We start from the raw sequence: 25,418 nt of genomic DNA, 5'->3' as shown, positions 1-25,418 counted from the left end.
AATATAGAAATGTTTGAACGTCTTAATATGACCTTGAACTGTTGGTTAGATGGAGAAATTGCAGAGGGTGAAAGGATAAGAAGAATTCAATGGCTTGATACCACGTTCAACCAAAATGGAGAAGTTCGTGTATGGGTGAATATTAAGACTGACAAAGACGTTTATAGGATGATGTATACTAATTACAAAATTGTTTTGATGGTTGTAATCACATAGTTATGTTGTTTATGTGTTGTATTTGTTAGTGATGGTATTTTATTTGTTGTAGTTTGTTGTGTTGTTGTTTAAGTGTTGCTTATGTGTTGTATGTGTTATATTTGTGTGTGATGGTATTTCCTCACAAAGTTATTATATGAAATGAATGTTATTTTTAATATAAAGCAAAAGAGTTACAATTAAAATTATTTTGTTGTGCTTGTTCCAACACTGGGACAGTTAGTACGATTATGACCGGGTTGGCGACATGAACTACATAATCTAACCATTTTATTCGTCGTATCCATTTCGGTTTGAATACAGGTGCTGTTTTGGCGGACCTTTTTTTTTCTTCGCATTATTTCATCATGCTAGAGAATGTCCCCTTGGTATGCATGCCAGTAATCCTCTTTTGCTACCACTAAAAAGCTAATTTTGTAAACATTGGAAAGGCTTATGACTTTGTAAACGTCGGATAGTAAGTAGGATGAATCTCGTCGAACCTTTGAACATGCCGATATGACATGGGAGCAGGGCATACGAAAGGCTAGGAGCTTTCCGTAGTGGCACTAACCTCTATCTAGTTCCACTCGATAGTGTCTCCTCGGCATGCCTTCATTGTGATCCATGGACTCAACAACATTGTACCAACCTTTTAGTACGATCAAACACCATGACCACATGTGCGTTAGCTTTGGAAACTTCATTTTTAATGAATTTCATTGAAGCATCAATGAACAATTGCCCAGATTGTAACACTGAACTCCATTTGGAACATTTGGTCTCAAATAACGCCCATAGCCTGAAATAGGTTGCTTGCACTAAAGCGGTTATAGGTAGGTTTCAGATGCCTTTGAAGATAGAGTTAATTGATTCCACAAGATTTATTGTCATGTGGCCCCAATGTTGACTATTGTCGTATGCCCTAGTCCATTTCTCCAATGGAATATTGTCGATCCACCTTACTGCATCTGTATTTGACAATCTGATGTCTTCACGGTAGTGTTTGAAAGAAGGTTTTGTTGGACAATATACATGACTATCTAGTAATGGCTCTTCTTCTTCTTCATCATCATTCACCATTTAATCAACCAATAACTCGAGTTCTTCTTCTTCCTCGTCAACAACATTGACTTCATCTTGTTCGTCGTCATCATTTTCACAAAACACTTGTGATGGATCAACGAACTGAGGCACTTGATTTTGTTGTGTTAATATATATAACTCTATATCATTGTACCCATATTGTTCATGACTAAGAAACATATGCTAAACATCGTCATCATCTAGAATCTTCAACTGATAAAACTTTACTTGGTTGTCTATAAAGAACACCAGATTTTTGTAGATGAATTATCCCACCTGACTACACTGCAATTTCTTTTCTATTATTTGTTTCAAATGTGAAAAAATTTGATCGTCGATTTATTGTAAACAGATTTACTTCTGTGTTGTGAAAATAAAAACCGAATAAGTGACACTCAAATATTTCACCATCGGTATGGGCACTGATCATGTAATGTGGTGATGGAGACATTTAAAAAAAAATAAGTTTAGTGTTTGATGGTGAGTGCATTGATCACATATTATCATGCAGTTAAATAGGGTAGATGGTAAAGGCAACACATGCAGAAGACAAGGCAAGTGTACTTATCACGTATCAACTTTTTTAAGAATCTGCAGGATTCCATGTATAGTCAAGACAAGGCAATCACCCTTACCAATGGCGCCTGCAAGATTCTTCTATCCTAATAAGCCAAGGCATGCGCTTGCATGATTCTCTACAAAGATGCTTCTGCCCTAACAAGACAAGGCATGTACCCTTATCAACGGCGCGCGATCATATGCATAAAGCAACCCATGTGCCCTCTTCAATGGCGCCTACTTACATGCATGCTTAAACACAAGGCACATACCCTTACCTTTGATCGCATCCTCACATGCATGCAAAAGTAAAAGGCATGTGCCCTTACTAATGGCGCCTACACTTATACATCACATGCTGCAACTTACCAACCTATCTCGTCTATAAATATTGCAACAACTCAACCTCTGCAACACTCAATATCTGCAACACTCAATACCTGCAACACTCAACCTCTACAACACTCAACCTCTGCAACACTCAGTATCTTTGTCACACTCAACCTCTCTGCAACACTCAACCTCTATGTTACACTCAACCTCTCTGCAACACTCAACCTCACTGAACACTCAACCTCTCTGCAACGGTCAACCTCTCTATAACAATATGTCTCTATTGACTATGGGTGATGAACATCGAGGAACAATTGATAATATTATGATATTTGTATGTTATTACTTAATCTGCATTGTTTATTATTTATTCTTATTCTTATTCTTATTTCGTAACAAAATGTCTCTATTGTTTATTACTTCTTCTTACTTATTTCTTACTTATGTTTTATTAGGACCCAAAGAGATTTCGATGTCGTGTGCATGAATATGTACCACACAATCCTTTTATAGAACCATATATTCGAGGACGCGATTTTGGTAATCTACTCAACATAGTCTCATACTCGGTTGACTACAAATTTATTCTTTCTTTGTTAGAGAGATAGAGACACGAGAGCCACACATTTCACCTTCCTTTCGGTGAGTGTATTGTCACACTTGAGAACGTCTACATGTTGTTAGGTCTACGTATTGATGGTAAGACCGTAAATGGTGGAGTTAACCAAGATAACTCTATATGTGATGAATTGTTGGGTTCCTCTCTGTGTGAAGACACAACTATGGGAGAGACTTCTGGTCAACCTAGGGGTCAAGGTATTAATTAAAATATCTTAAACAATATTATTCAAGTATAACATTAAACGAAGAATCTACCGAGTATGAAAATATAATTGAAGTTCGGTGTTATATTATGATTCTATTTGGTAATTTTTTATTTCCTGAAAGTATTGGTAATACGGTAAATATTATTTATTTGTCGTTGTTACGAAACATAAATAAGGTAAGCACATATAGTTAGGGTTCATCTGTTTTATCCCATCGATATAGTTCGTTGTGTAAAAATGCCAAAAAAAAAATACTTGTACGTTTTATTCTTGCGCCTATTTGCTACAAGCATGGGGTTGGTCAAGATTGTCGTCACTCGCCCCAGTCAACGAGAAGCCATTCACATTCCCCTGTGCAACAAAGTAAATTTAAAATTTCACCATATAATTTATTAGACTTTATACTACAACTAACTGTAACTAATATATTTCCAATCTTTTCGATCTAGGTGGCTAGTTAAAGGGATGAACTACAACAGGTGTCCCAAACATGCCGTAATAGTCTATCGCAATCTTTTAGACCATATTGGACCAGACAGTGTAATACTACTACATAACTCTACATTTGATTTTAAAAACATTATCTAATTACATATCCTCTAATCATGTCATATTCTTGTACACTTTATCTGGAGGCCATATATGGGTCTTGATGATCAGGTTAACCATGATGATGATGCAGTTTGGACAACAAAAACACCAATTATCCACTTCACTACTGTGAAAATGCATCAGAGTGACCGTGTAAAACTGCAGTTCAGCATGCAACAACAAATTCTAAGACCTCTGACGTGTTTGGGAGATTGGCATCAACAAAGAGTCGATGGCCAATGGGATTATTCCCATTGAAGAAACTTCACAAAAGAAATGTGTCGTCATTGGAGGCATCAACGACATCACATCTTAAACGAACCAGTTATACATGGTGCTAGACAAACTCAACATTATATGGCATGGTTTAGGTCGGTTACAAAGCCACAATTTGTGTCTGAGCCAAGATATTTGATTGATCCAAGCCAACGAGCTTCGTCATCAAACGTCCAACAACAAATCTTCGCCCAAGAATAACGTCAACCCACCCAAACCTAACAACCAATCCATGCCACACATCCAAACTCAAAACCAGAAATCAAACCCTAACCACCAACAACCATACACAGCCACCACAACAGTCTATAGCCCATATGATTCATACGATCCAACGTTATGTCATCGCAACCCCCCACCAATGAACACCCAAACATCCCATCGCCACAACACCCAACCATTGTTTGACTTTATTACACCACATGAACCATTGCTTTGTTTCCAAAACGATTCAATGTCCCAATTCGGGCAACCATATCGTCCACAATCCACCCAACTACGACAACATGGGCACCAAACTCAATTACGGAAGCGTCGTTGGCGATAATCCCTGGCTATTGGGGGAAATGATGACAAATCAATCAAATACCGATGGACCTTCCACCAGACCTTCACACCAGCCACCATTGCATCATGTCAGCACTCAAAGATCCCAAACACCTTAGGGAAATCGCGGGAGGCCTCGAAGACAGGATAACACATCTGGATGTGGAACATGGGGGCATTTCAATCGGGCGGATTATTGATTTTCTTGCCAATTTTATGTATTTTTATTTTATAATATAATATAATTTTTAATTTAAATATTTAATTTAATTAATTATAAATATAAAATATAAAATTAAATAAAAAAAGAAAAGTGAATGCGTCACATGCATTAGCGCATACACTGATATAGTGTATACATGCGCCAATGCATGTGGCTTCAAGGCATGCATGCGCCTAGGTCATTGACGCATATGCTCATTTGCAATGCATGTATGTGTCAATGGGTTGGGCGCCTCAGTTCATTGTCAATTAGATGCGTCAACTCAACTGACGTATAAGTAATGAAATATGATTATTTTGGTAATTAATTTGAAAAAGATAACTATTTAAAAAAAATCCACCTTTCCATTCACTACCTTTAGTGATAAGAGGTTATTTTCTATATTAATTAATACTTCACATTTTCTTTCAAAAACAAATCACATTTTAAAATTTTAATGAAAAGAAAAAACGTCACATTTTAAAATACCCACTAAAATATGTTAATGTTGCTATTTTCATGCATTATTCAAATTTTAATTTGTATATTCATTAATACAACACATGTATTCTATAGGTTAATGTTGCTTTTTTCATGCATTATTCCAATTTTAATGGAAAGCAAATATGTCACATTTTAAAATACCCACTAAAATAGGTTAATGTTGCTATTTTCATGCATTATTCAAATTTTAATTTGTATATTAATTAATACAACACATGTATTCTATAGGTTAATGTTGCTTTTTTCATGCATTATTCCAATTTTAATGAAAAGCAAAAACGTCACATTTTAAAAACCCACTCAAATAGAATAGAATGTACAATTTATGAAAAAGAACAAAAAAAAAAATAGAATGTATAAAAATGAAATATTGTGAGCCACCAACACTACTATCATCAACAAACGTAGAACAAGAGAGAGAAACTTCACACATCTTAACCATGTCAACTACAATCAATGCTCCAGCACAAAGGTAATATTCACTTCACAACATTACTTTGTTCTTCATAGTTCTTGTTTTCTATGTTTTTTGAATCTATTTCATACATGCAGTTTCTTATGGTAATTGTTAGTGTCAGTTTGATAATTTTGACAAATAAAATGAACAAGATGAGATCTGCTAAGGTTATTTGAACTCTTCAATTTGTTTTTTTGTTAAAACTTTTTTCTTTTTGTGAACAATTCTTCGATTTGTTAACCTAAAGTATATAGATAGGGTCATGAGAGTATGTTTCTCTCATGTCTCAGGTTCGAATCCTGCTAAGTGCTTACAAATTCATGTTGGTAACTTAAGTTTCTGTTATACCTATCTGTCAGGTTATTAGGCAAAGTGGCTGTGGTAACTGGTGGAGCCTCCGGGATCGGAGCAAGCATTGTCCGCCTGTTCCATTCCCACGGTGCTAAAGTCTGTATAGCCGATGTCCAAGACGATCTTGGACAGAAGCTCTGTGATTCCTTCTGTGATCCGGAAAATGTTTATTTTGTTCATTGTGATGTTGCGGTAGAGACTGATGTTTCGGATGCAGTATACAATACTGTTGGTAAATTCGGCACTCTAGACATCATGGTCAACAATGCTGGAATTTCCGGAGCACCTTGTCCTGATATCCGCAACGTGGACATGTCCGAATTCGACAAAATATTTGACATAAATGTGAAAGGTGTTTTCCATGGAATGAAACATGCTGCTCATTTTCTGATACCTAAGAAAAGTGGCTCAATAATTTCTATATCAAGTGTTTCAAGTTCCTTAGGGGGAACAGGGCCTCATGCGTATACAGGCTCCAAGCATGCTGTGTGGGGGATAACAAAGAATGTTGCAGCTGAATTGGGGAACCATGGAATAAGAGTGAACTGCGTGTCGCCTTATGGTATTGCAACAGGTTTGGCTTTGGCTCATTTGCCCGAGGAGGAGAGAACCGAGGATGTGAAAGCGGGTTTTCGTTCTTTCGTCGGGAAAAACGCGAACTTGCAGGGTGTAGAGTTAACTGTCGATGATGTGGCTAATGCTGTTCTTTTTCTTGCAAGTGATGATGCAAAGTATATCAGCGGAGAGAATCTTATGGTTGATGGAGGATTCACCCGAACAAATCACTCACTCAAAGTTTTTCGAGGATGATTAGTAATTTCTGATGCTTGTTAATAAACAAATTCACTATAGTTTTTCCAAGAAGTGATTGAATAAGAATGTAAATTTTTCTCTGAAGTGTCTGAAGAAAGTTATTACCCTTCAATTTTAGTAGATTTAGATCAAGATGCATTTCAAATTTGATCAAATATGAAATTGTCTTCATGCAACTCAGGTGCCTTATTGTGTGTGTGAAAAACACCAAAATCATAATAAAAAATCACAATAGACTTGAAGCAATAGACTTGAAGCAATATATGTGAGTTTCCATTTTACCCGCGGTAAAAAGCAATTTTTAGTGCAAAATTGATTTTGATGTGTTTGACTCGTCAAAAGTAAAATTGATTATGACCTTCAAAACTGATTCTAGTTGAAAGTAGGATCTACAGCTTTTGAGAATGTGAATTTTACAAACTTCCTTTTAACTCATTTTTGCATGAATCTATTCAAACATAGAGGTTTAACAAATACACAAGAAAAACATCAGAACAAATTGAAAGTAAATGACTAAATTGTCTTGTAATTGGTTTGTGGACACAATAAGTAATAGTACTGGCCGTGTATGGTTCAATTTCTCGGTCCAACAAACAAAGACAATATCACAATGCTAAAGGTTTAACAGATACACAAAAGAAAAACATCAGAAGACGGCTAAATTTTACACAGAAGTGAATGAAGTATAGAATCAACAATCTAGATTAGTTATTGCGGCATCATCTGCGACATCATCAGCGGAAGCAAGCACCAGCTGCGGTTGAAACGCTCTTCTTTCTTGTGCAGCTTTTTTGCGCTCACGCCTCATCCTGAAGTACTCTATCTTTCTTGCTCTATAGCTATCGGGGTTTGGAGGCGTAACTTCTTGTGGGTAAACACTGATCTGTAATATTATTACAACTTTGTTAGTAAGTTAATTTGTAGTTTAGGATTATAGCCCACATAAATCTAGCTGCGAAAGAGCATTACCTTTTTCCTGTCAGGTCCATATTTCTCAAATTTAACAACTCCATCAATCAGGGAGAAAATTGTATGGTCCTTACCAATCCCCACATTCTTTCCTGCATGAAACTTCAAGTTTTGCAAGAAAAACGTAATTAGAACTTTAAGAAAAACTAGATTTCAATAAAACAATATGACATCATTTGATACATGTAATCAACTCAATCTGGTGGAAAAAAACTATGGGTTCTTAGTGTTAGAAAACAAGTAACGGAATAAAGATTCTTCGGTATTTAAAATAACAGGTATGAAAAAGGCATAGATTAACAACAACTGGGACTATAACATCCTCATTACTTCTTAATATATGTTATCATTCTCAATATAGAACAAAAATAAAGTTCCTTCGGTCAGCAAAGTGTGGAATAAAAGTTATGGAATAGATTATAACTTTACAATACTAAGTAACAATCAAAAGATTCAGTAGCAACCCCACATTGTCAATTACACAATGCATCTCAACAATTCAAAAAAGTTTATTCATTCTCAGTACAATTTTATATGGCTTTCTAGCATATACATGGGAAAGTAGACGTTCTTCGTCCGTTCTTATTGACCTTGCATGCCGAGGAGACAGTTCAGATAAATATTTTACGAAACACTTGTAGAAAAAATAAAATAAAAATCTTGCAGTAACTGTGACTTTTTCAAACAACAGCTTCTTGTATGGCTCGGATTTTGTTTATGCATCTCAATTTTAAAAGTTCTCTCATTTAACCTATTCATAAACATAGTAACATCCATAAACTTGCAAATACTTTTCTATAAGGGAGAGCTTTAGGTAAACCAAGACCAAATCCAAATCAAAGTTATCAATACCAGATAGCAGCCAAATCCAAATCAAAGTTATCAATACCAAATGGCAGCAGGTAGTGTGTACCCGGAAAAACACTACAGTGGGATAGCAGTTGCAGCATGACTGCTATTCAATTTTTTTTATTAAATCGTTAATACCATATATATAATGCTGAAAATTAAAATATTACTCAATATTTTTGAAATATTCATAAATAACAGTTAAGTTTTGATAATTGGCTAAACAAGTTTTTTCTTCTATAAAGCATTTAGCAGTTTGGCGGCTGTGAAATCCTACTGCCGCTATAGCAAACCACTTCGTGCTTCATTAACTAATAGCGGAGACTGCCACCTTAGCTCCCTATTATACGGGTGATATAGTTCACTATTGATAAAACTGAACTGCCTAAGTTATGTTGAATACTTATTCCCAGACTGCAAAGTTCAAAGCAAGCAGGCTATAGCTACCTGTTCAGACAGACTTAATCCACAACAGTGCACAAATTATAAAAGCTCCATTCACCAGTGAAAACCTCTAAAGCCCCAATACAGCCCGATACGTACCTGGATCCGGGAAATGAATTTTAATTTTTTGTAAACAAACGTCGCTGATACATTCGGGATGTGGCTGAATGTCATATATACACACAACTAGTGTTAACTATTAAGTAGTAAAAATATTACACAATTCTATCGAGCCCAAATTTATTTTGGATGGTACTAATGTTGTTCTTTTTGCAGTATTCTAATTGATTCGGAAAAGATACGTAATTGTCACGGTTTTGAACATTTTAGTAATGTGAATGATTTTTAATCATCATTTTTAGTTATGTTAATAAGTTGTGCATTTATACATTTATTTTTTTAATAAAATATCTTAGCCATATCGTATTAGAGAGAGTGTCAGGGTAGCGCCTAGAGTGGAGAAGATGGTGGAAAATAGACTTAGGTGGTTTTGGTATGTAGAGAGAAGACCGGTAGACCATGTAGTAAGGAGGGTAGACCAGATGGAGAGAAGAAAAACAATTAGATGAAGGGGAAGACCTAGAAAGACTATCAGAGAAATTATTACGAAAGATCTCGACATTAATGATTTGGATAGAAACATAGTCCTCGATAGAACATTAGGCAAAAGTTGATTCATATAGTCAACTCCACTTAGTAGGATAAGGCTTAATTGTTGTTGTCTCTTAACCATATCGAATCTTAAATTTTAAAATTTCCCCGTGTCTACTTATTGTATAAGAATCAGGGCTTCATAGTTGAAAACTCACACCAGAAGACCACATTAAACCACAAACTTCCTCTCCTACATTTTTTCTCAATCAACTAAGGTTATTAATTATATCTCCCTAATTAATAATGAGCTTTGCTTTAGTTAAAGAAGATCGATCCAGAGATAGAGTTGGAGACAGAGTTATGAATCCCAAATAACAGAGCATGCATATGACCCCAAAAATAGGATAGCGGGATAACCACTATTTTGACTATATTTTAGACTAATTATATGAATAATTAATAACTAAACCCATAAAAGATTCATTATTATCAAATCTCAAAACAAAAAACTTAATCAAAAACTGTCAATCAAATTCAAAACATCACATCTTAAAATCCTGACTGAAACAATCATTAGTCATATTTTACTTAGCGTGTGTCTGGTTCTACTATGAAAAAAATTGATTATGAGTCGATTGATTCTGTAAAATTGATTATAGTAAAAGTGAGTTGAAGGTAAAGTGATTTACATTTAGACAAATTCTTGCAAAAGTGAGCATGTTTAGATTTAAGACTCAAAAGCTACAAATCATAATTTCAAGTAGAATCAATTATAGAAAGAAGAATCAATTCTACTTCAGAACAACCAAACATATCAAAATCAATTCTACACATTAAACATATCAAAATCAATTCTACACATTCAAAATCAATTCTAAGTGTTCAAACCGTGAAACCAAACATACACTTAGCCGAGCCGAACTCTGGATTAACTCCTTAACTGAGAACCAAAGGATTAAGGGAATTATAACCAAATGCATCAACTCACATATCCAACCCAATCACAATTCATGTTTGTAACCACATCTTCAAATTATTGAACACAAATTAGACACAATTTTATTTCCAGTTTCTTTCAATTCACACAGAATTCCATTCCTAATGATAAAACAAGTACATAATTTCACATTCATACAACAATTCATGATAAGAATGAGTGACGCACACACCTTGGTTCCGCGTTGGCGAACGATGATGGAACCAGGTTTAGCCACTTGGTCGCCGTAAACTTTGACTCCGAGCCGCCTTCCGGCGGAGTCACGGCCGTTTTTGGTACTTCCGGCTCCCTTTTTGTGAGCATTCCGGATGGTGAGGACTGACCTGTGAATCCGAGGGAGAGATACCGATGGAGTGAAACGAAGAGTGGAAGAACCGGGTAAAAAGGAAGATGAAGATAATGACGATGATGATGAAGATGATAAAGAAAGGGATTTGAATGCGGTTACTATGTTGAAACCTAAGGATACAGCCATGGTTGGTTACTGTTGTGGCGAAGTTTGTGAGAGATAGAAGCCACACGAGTGAGCCTGAAGGGATGATATAATAGAGGAAGATAAGGGGAAAGGAAAATTTTTTGAAACTATTAATAAGACATTTTTTTATATTTTTAATATTTTGTTGTATATGAAAATTATTTGGAATTTGGGATGTAAGAAACTTGTCAAAGTCACCAAATTTTAGCATTTTTATCTTTTAAAACACCGTAAAAATTTTGATACAATGTTAAATATTATTGTGGTTGTTTCTGTGTGTTTGGTTTGGACGTACTCTCTTTTTGTTACTGCTGAGCTTTGATCATCTGCTTTTTTTAAGTTCATATCTTCATTTTCCTTATATTTACTATACTGAATGTTCTAAACAAGGTTTGGAAAGTCATACATGATTTTTGTTTTTATTTATTCTTATTTTATTTTTCTTTTATTTAGTTATTTTATTATTATTAAATGAGATTGGATTTAGACTTATGTTTAACAAAATTTTCAAGTTAATTAGGTTTATTATAATTTTTGCATGTAGTTTTACTTTTTCATAAGTTTACTTTAGTAGAAAAAAATAGAATTGCATTCCTAATATTGTATCATAGGCTATAAGGCTCTTTTGTAGTAACAATTTAAATTTTTCACATTCAAATATAATATCGCAATCTATGATTGGCAGCATATTCTTTAATACATATCTGATCTACATGGATGTAAAACCTTAACCGGAGTCTTTCCCACCATTATGATGTTTAAGTTCATATAAATCATCAGATAGTGGTAACACTATGTTTATTTTCTTTCAATCTTCATTTTATTTTATTTTTTATTTAAAAAATTATTTCTATAATAATTATATTTTGCTATTGTTTAAAAATTGTTTTTCAAAATAGATAGTTTTTAGGTATTTATTAAGAAGTGTGCATTCTATTTTGGACTAATGTGTCTTGGACTATATGACATTATGTGATCTTGTCATTAGTTTTTATTATTGTAAATATATGTTTGCTTTTGATGCTACTGTTATTTATTTATTTTGCTCCCGTTCGTTGCGTTGTATTTTCGGAGTTAAAAATTCAATTTAACTTCAGAAACTGTTTAAACGCATATATTGTATAGACTGGTCTCAGATAGAGTGATTCCTACATGAATCTCTTTACGATTCCCTAATATAACTTCAAATTATGTAGTTCAAATTTTGATTTCTTTTTCGAGTCCCTTGGCTTACTCTTGGGTCTTCTTACAATGAGCTTTTTTCTTTTCGCGTGCTCGCATTTACTTGTCTGCATTTTAATTACCCTCAAATCACTTCAAACCATTTTGATAACTAAAATTGGAAGAAAAATATTACACTGGATGGAATATCCAGTCGTAATCCCGAATATTAGGCCCAAGTTGTAAGAACTTGCAAGCCATAAGTACTCGTCTGCTCTTCAAAACGCTCTGATATTCAAATCATTTTCATAAGTGAATCTGAAGAAAAAGATTACCCTGAATGGAATATCCAGTCGTAATCCCGGATATTAGGCGCAAGTTATAAGAGCTTGTAAGCCCTACGTATTCGTCTTCTCTTCAAAACGCTCCAATACTCCAATCTTTTTCTCAATAAAATTTGAAGAAAAAGATTACCCTGGATGGAATATCCAGTCGTAATCCCGAATGCTAGGCCCAAGTTGTAAGAGCTTGCAAGCCATAAGTATTCGTCTTCTCTTTAAAATATTTGTAAATATTCAAACGTATTTTCTCAATAAAATTGAAAGAAAAAGATTACCAGGGCGAAAGGTCCAGACGTAGTCCCGAGTATTAGACACAAGTTGTAAGAGCTTGCCAATCATAAATACTCGTCTTTCAAGCCCAAAAATACATTCAACCAATCAAACTCTTTTTTCGCCGTTGTGCGATTGATCAGAAAAACCTTTTCATAAACGAAAGACACATTGCCTTAAGGTGATGTAAAACAATGCTTCAGCCACAATTGTTGAGTTGAGATAAGTGACGTTTTTCCGAATGTTGATTTGTAAATCCATTCGATGTGTGGTATACGTCTGCTCCTCATCTGTTTTGGGTACAACAATGTTTTTCATCGATTAATACAATATAGTTTTCGCTAAAATTGACCAACAAACAAACATTTTTTACCCAGAACTACATAAGCCTTGAGTTCTCTATTGCACCCGGAGATACGTAGGAGCAAGATTCATAAATCTTGTCAGGCTCATTAATAAAAAACTTAGGTTTAGTCCCCTTCGTTGCAAAAAAAATCCAAAAACATTCTTCTCTCTCATATTATTCTTTCCCTCATAATAACTCGAGAAAGCCAAACATTTCTAAGCTAACACTAATGCGCACAACTAACCTAATGGTTCCCGTTGAGTACAACGGACGTGAGGGGTGCTAATACCTTCCCCTTACGTAACCGACTCCCGAACCCTGATATTGGTTGCGACGACTATAATCATTGTCGTTCTTTCTTGTGAATAAGAGATTGAAAAGAGAAATGAATAGGAACCTCAGAAGGGAGAAAATGGAGATTTTTTTATTAGTGTACTCGCCAAGATCTCGCAATCTCGTGCCTACGTATCCTTATAGTGCAATAAATAAATCATAGCATTCGTAGTTCGGGAAACTACAGTTTGTTGGTGTCTTTTAATGAACAGTTGTTAAATCATATTCTAAAGACTAACATTGACTTATCTACTCTTGACGAAGGCTTAAGTGCTAGTTTGTTATGCGCGTTAGAAGGGATTGAACATTGTTCTTTCTGAAAAGAGTTTTGATAAGTTAGAAGTTTTGTGGGATGATAATTACTCGGATAGTCGGGTAAGGAAACTCGTATCCAAATAACCTAGAAGAGGAGTCGAAAGCTCAAAACCATCTTCCTTTTTCTCCTTAATTGCAAAAGGATTTGATAATAGTTAAGATTTTTTTTAAATGGATGACAAATACTCGAATAGTCAAGTGAGGCAACTTGTATCCAAGTATTCAGGAAAAGGGATATAAGACTCTAGATCACTTTCTTTTTCATCTAACTGATTATGAAAATAGGTTTATGTATTATTGATATGTTTTTTAGATAAATGACAAATGCTCGAATGACTGAGTAAGACAACTCATATCCAAGTATTTGAGGAGAGGAATTGAAGGCTCTAGACCATCTCTTTTTTTGTTTAGTTCATTATGAAAATAGGTTTGATTTAATTGGTTTAGAATTTTTTAAAGAAATGACAATTGTTTGACTAACCGAGTAAGGGAACTCGTATTCAAACAATCAAGGAGAGGAGTTGAAGGCTCAAAACCATCCCTTCTTTCATTTCTAAATGAAATGGTGTTTAATCGTGATTAAGTACCTTAATTTGATTTGAATAGAAAATACTCGATGTTGGGTCGAGGTTTTCAATTTGTGTTTTGCGGATAAATTGAATAATATTTAGTGAATCAATCATCTAATCAATTAAATAAAATCGAATAGGTCTCATTGTAAGAAAGTTCGAGAGTAATCTATGTGAGGTTGATGGCGATGCTAAAAATAATCGACTTACAAGGGGATGGAAATGGGCTCGAAATTTAATCGAGAATTAATTAATTTTTAAATGGTTTAATATAATACTTATGGTGATTAACAAGTGGATATCATTATGAAAATATAACTTAAAACATGATTTATATGAAGCTAAAAATTGCACAAGTGAATTTATTCAAGTGGATATTATAAAATGTCATCTTTTATCGAATTCCTTGTTTCTTTCTCTTCGAGTTGATGTTGTTCTTCAACTATTTATAAAAAGAATTGAACCCAAAATTGTCGGATATTATAAATAACATCTTTGTCATATGATGGTGGATCATCATATATCTACAAATTAAAATAATAAAATAAATTAAATGAGAACGTGTTAAAACATGAACTGATGTGATTTCCGTATTAAGCATTGAAATCTTTTGTTATTACCTCATGTGATCCTTGAAATATATTCGTCTGGATAATATCAAACATATTTTTCATTACATAATAACCACAAGCCCAACTATTCTCTTGTTGATGTGCCTACAAATTAAATAAATAAATAAAAAATATAATCATATATATAATTCATATGAAATATCAATAAACTTAAGACAATTAACTTATTTTGATAGATATAAAATTAGGCTTTCTATTCATAATATAGCCTCTCATGATGTTATAACCTCTCATAGCCCTAATTAATTTTTTTTAACAAAAATTTAATTATATTTAGTAAACATATAAAGCAAAACAATGGAGAAATCTCAACATAAATTTTGAAAGATACATTTTATCTTAGAAGTGTTTCCTTAAAATACTTGCTTGGTTATAACCCTAATTAAAAAAAATTAACAAAAATTTAATTATATTTAGTAAACATATAAAGAAAAATAATTGAGAAATCTCAACATAAATTTTGAAAGAGACATTTTACCTTATAAATGTTTCCTTAAAAGACTTGCTTGATTGATTTCCAAACGAACAAAATCAATAAACAATAGTATCATCTAGAAAAATTATAAATAATTGACGGTGATTGCTCTGATTTTACAAATAGTTGTATTATAGACGCACATATAAACAAAAATATAACATGCAAACAATTTGACAATCTAATTAGTAATAATGCACTATGGCCACCAAATTTGTTATTAAATATCCTAAAAGGATCAAAGAAACCAAATTTCTCGCTAGAGAAATTGGAGATACACCAGCGATCCAAATATTAAAGTTGAAACAAATATAAATATAAATTTATCAATATGAAATTATATATATATATATATATATATATATATATATATATATATATATATATATATATATATATATATATATATATAATATTTGTTATAGAAAATAAGAAAATTTAATAATATTTAATTATTATTATTATCATTACTATTTTGGTTTCTATTTTAATTCATTTTTTAATTAGGAAATAATTAAGATTAAAAATGTGTGGCTAATTAAAATATGAAATTAATTACTAGTATATTAAATAGTGTATAAGCCCAATGTTCCATGCTCCTATATTTTTTTTTGGAGGTATAGTACACAATTATATATAAAATAAATGTGAAAAAATTATTGATTATTAAAAAAGACAATTAGATATTATTTATTTAATCTGACAATTTTAATTTAATTATTTTTATATATTTAATTGAATTATTTGTGAACTTTTATTTATTATATGATATTTTATTTTTATTAAGAATCATATCGACTCAAAATTTTGTATATGAAATTTGAAACTAAAAAAGTAAATAAATAAAAGAGTTGAAGTTTTAATTAAACCATAGAATTTTAGGTAAATTTATTAAAAATAAATGTAAAAGTATATTTAAAATTTTAAAAAAAATTATGTCCAATAAATAAGTTAAAATTGTAGAAATAAACAAGTATAGATACAAATAAAAATAAAAACAATAATTTATTAGTAGAAATTGAAGGTGACAATGAAAATCTAAATGGTAATTTATTAATAAGAATTATATTATCTTCCCATTAATAAGAATTTTAAATAGTATTGATAGAATAATATTATTGATAGAATAATATTATCTTTTTATTAATTGTATAACAATTAAAGTTAATTAAATTTTATTTAAGAGCAATAATTTTTCAAAAAAAAAAATTTGCATGTTAAAACTTTATAAAAAATTGATAATGATAACTTTTTTTGGTAACTTTTATAGCAAATTGATTAAATTTCGCATGTAAAAGTTGATTAAATTTTATAACAAATTAATAATGATAATTTTTTTGGTACATTTGATAATTTTAATTTAATAAATAATTTTGCATATTAAGAATTTATTTCAAACAAATTTATGGAACTTATTTTTATACAATTTTTGTAAAATTTTTATTAATAATTTTATTTCAAACAAATTTATTTCAAACAAATTTATGGAACTTATTTCTATAGAATTTATTTCGAGCATTTTGATAAAAAAAAATTAAATTTTGTTAATAACTTCAAATTTTTTATAATAATATGTCAAACAAATTTATGGAACTTATTTCTATACAATTTTTTGCTATAAATAATGATTGAGAAAAAATTATATTTGACCCAATAAGGAAAATAAATAATTAAATATCATATGTCAATTCAAAAAAGAGGTATAAGCCCGAATATTTTGCATAAGAAATGAAGCTGCATTACAAAAACAAATCAAAATAAAACAATTATCACAATCAATAACAAATAGATTTCAAATTAGTAAAACACATTATGATGAAAATCAAAATATGTTATCCTTACTTAAGAACTAATCACAACAAATAATACCTAGAAATCAAGTATCAAATAACATATTCAATATCAAATAATAGAGTTATAATTTTGAATCAAAGCAATATGAAATTTTATTTCCAAAGAATATAAATTAAACAAAACTAACTAAATTAGAGTGAGGGTTTAAGAAAAATAATTATAAGTCAAAAGACATACCACAAGGATCTTGACACGACAGCGTGTGGCAAACGAAAGGAAACACCGATTCTAATTCGATTGAAACCTAAAAGAAAGGGATTACGCTTGTGATTATTTAAAATTGATTTAGAGAATTTTCAAGTTTGATTGAGAGAAGATGCAATGATCGTAAAATTCTAATATATTTTACCAGCGTAGGTTTCACAAGTGGACTATTCTAACTTTTAGCGGCAAATTTAATTATTTCCTTATTGTGTATATAATTTTAATTATTTATTTATTATGTACATAATTTTTTCAAATCAAATTAGGTACATAATTTAGTATCACGTTTAATATTTCTAAAAGCATGTATGAATTTATATATACATATTTTATCATTTTATTATTTGATATTTATTTTTCTTAAAAGCATATATCTTCCATTAAAACATTTATTTGTAGTAAAAATAACGTATATTAGACATTGAGTTTTTTTTTAAATGGGGTATTAATAATTAACATTAAAATTAGAATTTTTATTTTAATTACAAAATTATCATTGTTTATAAATTTTATATATTTTTTAATAAAATAGATATTATATCAATAATTCTAATGTTATTTCTGTACTAGTGATGGTCTTAAAATATGTATACAATATTTTATTATTTTATAATAATAAGATATTAGTACAACTATATTGATGTCGGATATACTTATTAAATTAATAGTTCTTTTATAATAAAAATACATGTATGGGAGAGTTTTCTTTTGAACGTACTTACACAACTACTAAACTAAGAGCATCATACCATTTAAGTTTTCTAAATGGTTTCTATATCGATTTTAAATTTTTTTAGTATTAGTTGTCAAAAAATTAATTTAGAGATATTATAGTAAAATTGATATTAACGGGGTGACATGAAAAACCTGGTTTAAACCAATTGCTTTAGATAATTTATTTTAAATTTTTAAGAATTTTTATTAAAATATAATACATATTTAAATAATCTGGTAACAAACATGGCATATGAGATTATTAAAAAAATAAGTATTCGTAGGTTATTTTTGGATTTTTTAAAAATTCAGTAGACAATAGGAATTTTAATTTTTTATAGATTTTTTTAATTAAATTTTTGACATTATTAATATAACAATAATACAATAAAAACACATATTTACAAATCTTAACATAACTTCTCATGAGTTCAAGTTTTATAACATGAGTTAACATTGAAAAGTGTTAGTGCAATCACAATCCGACAAAATATATATATATATATATATATATATATATATATATATATATATATATATATATATATATATATATATATATTTATATATATATTATATATATATATATATATATATATATATATATATATATATATATATATATATATATATATATATATATATATATATATATAATCACAAGGATTAAACAATATCAATAAAAAAAATGATGTTGACTTCATAACTTCTAGCCAGTGCCTTATATGTTCCCCTATGTTGTTTCTCATGCTCTTGCACCTTCACTATAATTTTGTCTCTAATGATCGGTGAGGGGAGGGAGTGGACAGTCGAATTTCAACTTAACCTGAACCCAATAATTATTGTTAACAAAGCCAACTACAATGAGCTTATATCTAACTGCGTCTGAACCAAGGACCATAAGTCTTTATCCCATACAAGTAAAGCTAAAATAGCACAGAAACCACAATTTTCATTAGACTCTACATCTATAATATCTTCAATGCAATCATGTAAGAAAATAGGAAATTGAAACAAGTAAAGATGTCTACATGACTTGCTAGATTACTGACTTGATGGAGCTTTAGTAGATGATCTATTCATCGTCTGACTTATCTGCAAGGCCTCATCATATTCCCAATGTGAAGGATCACGATGTACATCAATCTCTTGCCCTTTTTTTACTCTTATTAACATTCCTTTTTAGCTTGTATTTCACTGGTGGTGGACACATGGATATGTTTTTTTGTATCTCTGGCCAACGATATCAAACTCTTCACATTCTTCTCCTAAGTCCAATTGTGTCCCACTCTTTTCTTTAGTGACTGCATGTTCTTCAATGTGTACACTACTATAAAAAGTACCTGATGTAACATGATATTACCTCAGATATTATGCCAACCAAAGTAATAGCTCATAATTATACACTTCCAATTTTATTTCTTTAATTAAAAAATATTTCACTTTGGTTCATAATGACATTCGTTGTGTTATCTTAAGTGTTACTGGCTTGGAATCCCAACACCAACAGTTTTCTTTTTTATTTTACCACAAAATAGGTGTGTCACTTATAATCTTAATATTTATATTAAAATTAAAATATCTTTCAACATAGTCTATAGTAGCAACCATTGTGAGATGTACTTACATTTTATCATGGCCATTTTATTCAACCGTGGTGAAAAATATAACTTGTATTTAAGCGAAATTTTGCTCTTTCAGGACTGACAACCGTATCTCTCGTAATAAAACCCTACATATTATGGTATATTTTTTAGATATGTTGTATGTTATTTAAAGTATGTTGTTGTTGATAAAAGTTCTATGTTTTTTTATAAAAGTTGTATGTTGTTTAAGGTATGTTATTGTATGATATTGATAATGTTGTTACTTGGACCTTGCGGCTATCATGTTGTTCGTTCAACATGTCATAGAAGATGGATTTATTATATCATATGTGGTTTGAGTGTTTTTTCCAATCCCTTACATAATATATAACCTTTCGAATTGAATTAGAAAATATAATATGAGAAATTAAGTTAAATTAGAAAACAACTTACACTTATCATTGTCTTACAAGCTTTTTGCAGTCTATTATCCGCATTTTGCTCTCTGAAGGTTAATTAGAACTTGTTTCAATGCTTCTATTTCTTCAAATACCATTTCATTCACCTCTAATTTTGTCTGCAAAGTAAATAATATTTTTAAAAATGAACTAGTGGTGAATGAAAGGATAGTTGAAGAACTAGAAGCATTGAAACAAGTTCTATCCGCTAAAGAGAAAAATATGGATAATGGGTTGCAGAAAGCTCCTAAAACAATGATAAGTGTAATTTGTTTTATAATTTAACTTAATTTTTTATATTATTGATTTCTAAATCAAGTTGAAGAGGTAATATGTTTAGTGAGCAGTTAGTAAAAAAAACATTCAACATAAGTTATAATAAACTCAAGTAAGCATATCACCACAGTTGGAATCAAGGACCGTGATGAAAAGTAACGTGCTAAGTCTTTCATTGCGGTTAGACTCTATAACTGTTGTGAAATATATTGAAATCTGCAAAAACTCAGGCGTTGGGTATTGGACCCATGACCTCAACTTTTTACTGTAGTTGGTTTAAACAACTATTATGGTATATTGCACGCTATTGTGTTTTTACCACCGCCAGTAGATCGTGGTTGTAAGTAGCCCACATACAACCACATGCTACTTTACCACGGTTCATCAACCGTAATTATATATCTTTCTCAACCGTAGTGAAATGTGATATCTATAGTAGTGGTAATTTTTTTCCAAGACAAATAAATGGATTATAATGGAACAAGGTGTCTTGTATTTGAAGACCTGCAAGTTCACACATATAAATTTTATCATTTACAACTTCTTTGCAATGTGTTATACATATTGTCTTGATAGAAGTCATGCAATCTCGAGTAAAATGAAGTGTTATATCGATGCATAATATTGGCAACACTTTTTTGAAATGATATTATTGTATGTAGTTGTAGCTTCAACATGGTGTTCACAACATCCCAACTTTTGCACAATTCTCCACGACTAGTACTCAACATGTGTTTAAGTATTCAATGAGCAAACTCAACCCTATAAAAAAATAATAGAGAAAGATGTAATAAATAAATTGATAAATATTTCTGTAATAAAGTCAAACTCACAAAGATGTACTTGTTTCTTGTCGTGTTCCCTAAATGTGTGACTCGATTAGTCCATGCAAAAACAAAATTTTCTTTACAGGGTGTCAACCATATTTAGTTCATATACTTAATAAATAAAGGGATATTAGCACATACTGTAGCGGTGTATTCGTCGCTATATGATTTATTGATTAAACCATAAGCAAAGTATACAAAGAATCGAGTCGCCACCGCACTTTTATTTATCCTAAGGATTGGCTAAAAAGCGAACAAAGGCCTAAGAAGTTTTACACGTAGAAAACTAATAAAAAGATCAGAGAATCTGGGTAAGGGGTAAATTACGCAATGGGAAGGTGTTAGGCACCCATCACGTCCTAGGTACTCCTAGGGAGCCCTTTTCACACTTGTTGTATAAAAATGTTTATTTGTTTATGACATATTGTGCAAACATGAATGGGATGATGAGAAAAGAACGTACAATTTTATTATTTTTGTGTTTGAACGGATGAACCCGTTGCCTACGTACCTTCCATCAAAGGTAAGGATCAAAACGCCGTAGTTCGGCTAAAAGATTTCCAAAAATTAGTGAGTTCATTTTAAAACACAAGCATTAAGGCTTTTCATTACCAATGGGAGAAAACTCAACCTGAATCAACAATCCACCATGCGAGGACGACTTCAACATACTAGTGAGGGGTTAACCCTATAATAAGTATGGAAGACTTACAATCAACTCACTAAGGATAAGGTAAGATTTACATCAACCACTATGGTAATTGAAACCTACGGCTAATGTATGAAAACATATTAACAATGGACAAAGCCAAAACAATTGAATGGGTGAAGTTAATTGATTATGATTATTCACAAAATGTGGTCAATGTATGATTATGATTCAATTCAAAGAAGTGTTATGAAATGGAGTTTGAAAAGTCAAGGACTTAGGGTCCAGGTTTCTAATTTGAAAAGACATGAAGATGTCTGCACAACAAGTCAAAGTTTTTGAGAGCAAAGTGTGAAAAGGTTTAGGACAAAGGGGGTATGGAGAATGTAAAACTTCTTAGAAAGGTTCACCTCTTGAGATCATATAGAAGATGATTCAAGTGTGTCCTTAGGAATAAGCAATGAGCAAGCAAAGAAAGCAAGGTGATACCGGATGCCATCAATGGACTTATACCAATCTCACCAACAAAAGCGGATACCGGATACCAATAAATGGGTTTACACCAATCTCCTAAAACAAAACAATGATACCGGATGCCATCAATGGACTTATACCAATCTCACAAACAAAAGCGGATACCGGATACCAATAAATGGATTTACACCAATCTCCTAAAACAAAACAATGATACCGGATGCCATCAATGGTCTTACTCCAATCTCACAAAGCAAAAGCGGATATCGGATACCAATAAATGGATTTACACCAATCTCCTAAGGTAAAACAAAACTTAGATGTCAGATGCCAATCTATCTGGACTTATACCAACCTCCAAAGGATGATCATAGGAATACAAATGCCAACAACATGGACTTATAATTGCATCCTCACATACAACAAACAAACAAGCATTAAGCAATGGACATAAGTGGCCAAATGAAATGGTCTTACACTTTATCCCTTCCAAATCATAGGAACAATGGCCAATGAATGGACTTACAGTTGTCCTCAATGGGTAAACTCAAACAAACCACAAGAGTATGAAATGATGATCATGCAATAATGAACAATTTATGATGATAAATGCACAAAGGCATGCAAGCAAACATGTACAAATGCAACAAGCAATCAATCAAACAAAGTCATTTAGCACCCACTATAACCAAACAATTAGGCTCAATCAAAGGGTTAGACTTAAAAGTCAACTGGAACAGGGTAAATGGTGCTCTTAACCTTGACATTGAGAGCCAAGGTGAAGCAGATGAAAGGATATGAGGGGTGTGCCTCATCACTCTTATCCCTGGTCAGGGAGAGCATTGAATATCAGAAGGTGTGGGAGTTCAGAAAGCTGGAACTCTCTCCACAAGTTAAGGACTCGATAGATCTTGGGTTTTTACTCACTATGCATCAACACGTGTGGTGTGAGCAAGGTGAGTGACTCACAGAATAGTAGGAGATAGGCTACATATCTCTTTTGTCTACCAATTGCCTCATATGAGGTCTTTTCCTGCTTGGGGACAAAAGTAAACAATCACAAACATTGCCTCTTAAGGAGGACTTCAGACAGGTGCCTGGCTAAGTAACAAGCCAGGTCTTCCAGACTACATGGAGACAAGAGATTCTACCTCAATGCTTAAGCAAAGCAAAGCAATAGCAAGTTCTCAAAGGAACTAAAGCAACTATGGTACCTGAAATCAATCAAATATAATTAGTATACCAATCACAAAGTCAAAACAGACAAGATAAGAACCAACAGTCAACACAATCGATCACATGTGCAAAGCACAAACTCAAATCAAATGAGTTAGCATCCTACAAAACAAACCAAGTTAGTTCGTCACAATCAAGTAAACCAAACTCAATCAACTTGAATTAATCTCCTTAAAGCAATTGCTTCTTAAACCTGAAAATCAAACTCAAATGTGAGAAGTGAACCCTTAGGCCAAAGCCTAGGGTCAAAGGAGGAGAAAATATTTAAAACAGAACATGAAACTTGATCAAAATCAAGATTTATCAAATAAGAACAAATTCCAGCTGGTCCCATATCAAAACTATTCACCAATTGCATTTTATAAGCAAAACATGTCAAACTAGGCAAGTTAAGAACCCAATGATGTAAACAGAATGAACACAAGCATATCAATACCAAAATGGCTCAATAAATTCCAGGAAAAATCATGCTTAAACAGAACACATTGAATGAGCAACACACCAAATTTCATGGCATTTGGATAAAGGGAAGCAAGTCAATTAAAATCAACAAGTCAAAGCATGTTCATACAAGCTCATACAAGACCACAAATCATGTATCAAATTCATGCAATCATAAAACAGTGACCAAACATGAGAAATGAATGAGATCAAGGCCATGGAAAACTTTAAGATGTCTACAATACACATACCAAATTTCAAGTTCATCCAATAAACCACAAGGATTTCACAAATCATATGATATCATGACTCCCAAAATGTCAACAATTGGTCAAACAGAGGGAAAATTCTCAAACAAATAGAAAATACATTCAAAATTTCCAGGAAAAATCACCAGCAAACTAGACATCCCTAAGTATTAGCATGCAAAAATCCAGGGTAATCGGCATAGCATAAGCATGGAAAATAAAATCAAGAACATGAATAAGATAGGGTGTGACATACATTGTCACACCTCCAAAGATTACATCATATCTCACAATCCAGAAATGCAAAATTAGCAAACGATATACCAAAATGACCAGGAATGAGTCTAGATCATGCATATAAAATTTCAGCTCCATAGGATCAACCATCAAGATTTCATGAATGAAATGGCAAAGCATAGGCAAAAAGCATACATGACCAAAATCATTAGACCAAAACGAAAACCAGCCGCGCACAACTTTTGTTATCATGCCTATAAAAAACTAGAGAAAAAATGGAGATCAATGCAAAAATTCCCACTCAATTTGGATTAAGAATGAAGTTTTTATGAGTTTTTGAAGATTAATCATGAAATGAAATAAAAATTTGAAAATTAAAATGAATTAATGAAGCGCATGGCAAAGTTGTAATTATGTTGAACATTTGAATATGGCGCCAAGAAAAACGCGGTCGTTTAGACCGAACCCTAGGCATGCACGCCCATGCAGTACGTATGAATCCGCAGGAAACACAAAGGAATCCGCAGGTAATTCCGTGGCAAGGCGCTATGAAGGCTGCGGCTAAATCCGCAGGAAAATGTCCAGTTTCAAGAACAGCATGAAGATCTTCATGATCTTCATGCACAAAATTTCCAGAAAATTGCATTGATTCCAGAAACACAAATTGATCGTATATTCATGGAGATCTAACATCACAAAACGCAA

General features: G+C 32.0%; 2 protein-coding genes across 2 annotated transcripts; one reads left to right on the top strand and one right to left on the bottom strand.

Annotated features, from left to right (window-relative positions):
- The first annotated feature begins 5,436 nt into the window (after positions 1 to 5,436).
- Positions 5,437 to 6,987, top strand: LOC127085747 ((+)-borneol dehydrogenase 2). The gene is made up of 2 exons (XM_051026257.1): positions 5,437 to 5,590; positions 5,935 to 6,987. The coding sequence occupies exons 1-2, from the start codon at positions 5,481 to 5,483 to the stop codon at positions 6,734 to 6,736; spliced, it is 912 nt and encodes a 303-aa protein (XP_050882214.1). The 5' UTR covers positions 5,437 to 5,480; the 3' UTR covers positions 6,737 to 6,987.
- Positions 6,988 to 7,238: 251 nt separating this feature from the next.
- On the bottom strand, positions 7,239 to 11,182 carry LOC127085748 (50S ribosomal protein L27, chloroplastic). Its single transcript, XM_051026259.1, has 3 exons — positions 10,765 to 11,182; positions 7,709 to 7,810; positions 7,239 to 7,622 (listed from the first exon to the last, which is right to left on the bottom strand). Exons 1-3 carry the CDS (start codon positions 11,065 to 11,067, stop codon positions 7,431 to 7,433), a joined length of 597 nt encoding a protein of 198 aa, XP_050882216.1. The 5' UTR covers positions 11,068 to 11,182; the 3' UTR covers positions 7,239 to 7,430.
- Between the last annotated feature and the right edge of the window lie 14,236 nt (positions 11,183 to 25,418).

Source organism: Lathyrus oleraceus, chromosome 5, assembly GCF_024323335.1.
Source record: "Lathyrus oleraceus cultivar Zhongwan6 chromosome 5, CAAS_Psat_ZW6_1.0, whole genome shotgun sequence".
NCBI classification, from domain to species: Eukaryota; Viridiplantae; Streptophyta; class Magnoliopsida; order Fabales; family Fabaceae; genus Lathyrus; species Lathyrus oleraceus.
Note: the sequence above shows the minus strand (reverse complement) of the source record. Positions and strands in the feature narration are given on the sequence as shown.

Excerpts from the sequence above, each read along its gene's own strand:
- LOC127085747 (XM_051026257.1), top strand. The coding sequence starts at position 5,481 with ATGAAATATTGTGAGCCACCAACACTACTATCATCAACAAACGTAGAA. Across the intron at positions 5,591-5,934 it reads ATCAATGCTCCAGCACAAAG|GTTATTAGGCAAAGTGGCTG; the intron begins GTAATATTCACT and ends CCTATCTGTCAG.
- LOC127085748 (XM_051026259.1), bottom strand. The coding sequence starts at position 11,067 with ATGGCTGTATCCTTAGGTTTCAACATAGTAACCGCATTCAAATCCCTT. Across the intron at positions 7,811-10,764 it reads TTCGCCAACGCGGAACCAAG|TTTCATGCAGGAAAGAATGT; the intron begins GTGTGTGCGTCA and ends CAAAACTTGAAG. Across the intron at positions 7,623-7,708 it reads ATGGACCTGACAGGAAAAAG|ATCAGTGTTTACCCACAAGA; the intron begins GTAATGCTCTTT and ends ATAATATTACAG.